The 4,174-nt window shown below is 39.7% G+C and overlaps 1 protein-coding gene across 1 annotated transcript; it reads left to right on the forward strand.

Moving 5' to 3' along the window:
• Nucleotides 1–428: 428 nt before the first annotated feature.
• LOC144639953 (equistatin-like) lies at nucleotides 429–3,876 on the forward strand (the record flags this gene model as incomplete). Its single annotated transcript, XM_078499217.1, has 4 exons — nucleotides 429–638; nucleotides 1,038–1,262; nucleotides 2,407–2,619; nucleotides 3,655–3,876. Coding segments are annotated over 4 exons (870 nt in total), but the record flags the coding sequence as incomplete, so codon positions are not given.
• Between the last annotated feature and the right edge of the window lie 298 nt (nucleotides 3,877–4,174).

Consider the following 4,174-nt stretch of genomic DNA (forward strand, 5'->3'; position numbering starts at 1 on the left):
CTATTAAGACAATTGCGGTTATGTTTTCAAATAAAATCGGCAATATAATTAATTTTGTAACTCTGTGCTTCGTATAATGTGGTCGTCCAGGGGAGGATAGGCTTGAAAAGAATGTTGTTGAAGACTAAAATTTCGACAACCTGTGCGGAAGAGTCTTCTTTAGAGTCCAGAAATCTCCACTCGACTTTCAAGATGACTTCCGCTCAGGGTGTCGATACGTCAGTTACTCACCGGACAGTCACACTATACAAACTACTGATAAACCTGTATTCAAACCATTTACGTACTTTGTTTATCATTTCAATTTCAAACGCATTGGATTGAAGGCATTTAAACATTAAAGCTTCTATCGCAAATGTACTGTACGTTTGCTTAGTGTTAACGTAGATCAAGTTACTTGCTGATAATCCGTACCCATTTTCCTACAGGAGACTCCACGAATTGTCAGTATGAAAAGGAAAGATGGATTGCATCTGGAATAACCGACCTTCCTATACCAGATTGTGATAGTAAAGGAAATTATAAGAAAGTGCAATGTAGCTATGCTTGGGGATTAGAGTGCTGGTGTGCTGACAAAAATGGAAATGCTTATCCCAACACCGCAGTTGACAACACTTCTCCAAACTGTTCTGAAGAAGGTATAGGCAATTGCTATAGTGTCTAGTCTGTACGTATTTAAACTGCAGTTGAATTTTACGGTTACACTCATGTTGTTACTGAAATTATTTAGCGTATTTTCCCTGTTAAACGCCCGTGGCGTTTATTTAAAATTCGACCTGGTAGTCCGGGCGTTTATTTGACTCCTGCAGTTAATTCGAGCCCGATGTTTATTAAGAAAGGTTTCTTTTCGTTATTTTTGACAGCCATACATCTTGCCATTATTCCTATTTATTACACCTCAAAAAAATGCTTGAGGGACGTATTTTTCACAGCTCCACCTTGAGGACCCGGGCGTTTATTCGGTACACGTTGTTAAATACGGTACTATATAGCTAAAACAAATTTATCGATACCTACATAACTTGCCAATGTTGCAGCTTTAAGCAGGCAACCCACCGAGTGTCAAGAGAGGAGACAAGATGCCCTTAACTTCCGTGGAAACGACGTCAAAGTCAACAGAGATGTACCGCAGTGCAAACCTGATGGTAGCTACGATGACATACAATGTTCAGCGGCTTCGGGAACGTGTTGGTGTGTTTATTATAACAACATGCAAATCCTACGAACAGAAACACAAGGAAAACCAAGCTGTCCGCCCACTGGTAAAGCTTAAGCTTCTTATCGATTCCTAATCATGTCTAGGCCTTTTTTATTTTTTCGTCCAAAATAGTGTTCTCCACAAAAAAAAAGGTTTTACATGTATTGTGCAGTTGGCTAAATGGAGGCTTTAAATTAGTTTGTTGTCGTGTGTGTGGGGGGAGATATTATCCTTACAAGTGGGTTGTAATGTGAGGGAGTTCTAAAGAGAGTCTTTATACAGCCGAATTAACCCAATACTTACCAGTCAATTAATAATTATTTTAACTTGCGAGAACTAGCAAACTTGTTTTCATCAAGAAGTCAAGTGACTTACGTCTCGTACGTCTCCTTCGCCTTCGTCGTCCTCTTCGACCTCGTCGTTTTCGCACAACTCGTCAGGCATGTAATCGTAGACGGTTACATTGTGTTGTCTATACTTCTCGAATGTTCCAAGGCAATTTCCGTTTGTAGGCCTTTTGGTAATTCCACACAAAATATGGTTGTCCACAACAAAATGTGGAAATAAAATGATATTTCGTGCAATTGGATATACGGGTTAGGTTTTAAAGAAGTTTGTGCGGTGTATCAAAGAGGAACTAAGCTCGTTACAAGCCCGGGGGGGGGAGGGGGTACTCCCATAAATTTCGGATAGGGGTGTGCCGCCAAGGGTCTTAAACCCTGACCCTATTAAAGGATTAAGAAAGCGAAAATACCTTTTTAAGGCCCAAAACCGAAAATTGACACCCTATTCAAGGGGAGGAGAAGCGTTCCGTGACGACCCAAATAACGGCTAATCGCTCACGGCAAGACACAAATCTTTACAAAATCGCTTTACTAATACCTGAACAGAAAATTCAGTTATAAGAAACCTTTTTTTTCGTTTAGCTGGGCGTTTATTTTAGCTAATAGAATTTAGGTGCCCTATCTAAGGATCACACCGGGAACACATTGCCAAAAGGATCAAAAATGATACCCTATTTAAGGGCCGAGAACCTCAAAAACCATACCCTATCGGGCGGCACATACCTATATAGTCCACATATGGGATACCCCCCCCCCCCCCCGGGGTTACAAGTGGGCTGCTAGTAAATGAGGAATTTCTGGTGACTATGATTTATCACAACTCATAAAATTAATCCTTTTATCTATTTCTGATTCAAATCCAAGCTGGACTAACCCCATGCTTGCGGGAACGTATAAGCTCGAAGGGATACACTGGTTCAACTCTTCCTGGCCGTTATTCGCCTGACTGTGATAGGGATGGTAGCTACAAACCTTTACAGTGCCAGGTTTCCAGTGGCGTCTGTTGGTGTGTTGATAACCAAGGACAAGAAATACCAGGTACCAGAGGCAGAGGAAAGAGACACTGTCCTGCACCAGGTTGGTAACACCGATAAGCATCTTGCAAGAACTCGAGCGTTAGCAACAGCTAGAAGATTTTAGACCACTTCGTGTTTTGATACTTATTACTGTCCATGCTGCCAGCAAGGGCACTTTGTACCTTATTCTCACTAAATTCGCGAGTACTTAATTTCGCGAAAATTCAAGAGCCATATTTCGCGAGTACTTAATTTCGCGATTTTGAGAGGAAGGTGCAATTGGAGTGTATTAAATTTCGCGATTTTCATCTATTCTTCAATATGAAGCTTTGACCTCGAAACTGTAACAACATAATTAATATGAAAGTCATCGTATAAACAGTAAACAAAACAATATACACAGAACAAAACATAAGGTATTCAACAGTCTAAATCCCTAATAGGTTCCTCTACGATTGCAAGAGCGAGATTTTGAGGAACTTGACGGCAGAGAACAGTTCGAACAGTGCGACAGAAAGAGTGGGAGATAACTAATGGACAAAATTAAACAAAAAACACTAGATATGAAGCTCAGACATGTTAGAATAACCATGATAAAACACATGAGGTTTCATTATTTTTTTAAATTATCAGTACGATATTAAATTTCGCGATTTTAAACTTCGCGTGTCCTATATTTCGCGAGTATTAAATCGCGAAATTTAGTACTCGCGAAATTAAGTGAGAATAAGGTAGGTTTATTTATTGAACATGTAATTCTTTTATTGCGGCCTTAATTTACATCTTGCCTTCCCACAAGATGTTCATTGGGGCTATATTAATTCTTCTACATCTACATAAATGTGCTTGTAAAAATTCCTTTTACGAACAGACAGAACGGACAACCTAAAATTTACGTAGTTAAGAACTAGACTTTCACAAAATATGGCAACTACGCCGTGTTATCCTGGCTATGAAGCTTACACAAAAGGTTTAACCGAGTTAAAACATAGCTTGACAACGCTAATGAGTATCTATACCCATTTTATTATGTAGCAACACAAGTAATAAGGTACAATTAGTGTCAAGCATTAATGTGGTGTTTTTTTATCTGTAGGCGATCGACTAACAAAATGTCAAGAACAAAGAGAGCGATCACTTCAAAATAGAGCGCCTGGAAGTTTTATTCCACAATGCACCGAGGATGGTAGTTTTGAGAACATTCAGTGTCAGGGCTCCGTTTGTTTCTGTGTAGACAAGGATGGCAACGAGATCTCGGGAACCAAGACAACTCGCCCTGGCACACCTAACTGCCTTGTTCCAAGACCAAAAGATGATGGTAAGTAAAAGACTTAACCCTATTCAGACCGGGGGGGGGGGGCTTTTGAGGCCCGCGCTGACTTTGAATTTTTATAAATTTTTTAAGATTTAACCAAACGCTGCCAAACTTTCTGAGTTTTCCTAAAATTTATCTGGCAACAATTTGGTAGGGTTGGATAATGTGTCAGGAACTTGACATCACCATGGCAACGGCATTTTGACAGGCATGGTTTCCCAAATTTGTAATTTTGCGTGTTTCTGTTAATAAAAATCAACGTAAATGGGATTATTTTTACATTTTTACGGGTTTAAAGCAC

The sequence above is a fragment of the Oculina patagonica genome, unplaced genomic scaffold (assembly GCF_052425735.1).
Source record: "Oculina patagonica isolate OP01 unplaced genomic scaffold, crgOcupat unplaced1538, whole genome shotgun sequence".
Lineage (NCBI taxonomy): Eukaryota > Metazoa > Cnidaria > Anthozoa > Scleractinia > Oculinidae > Oculina > Oculina patagonica.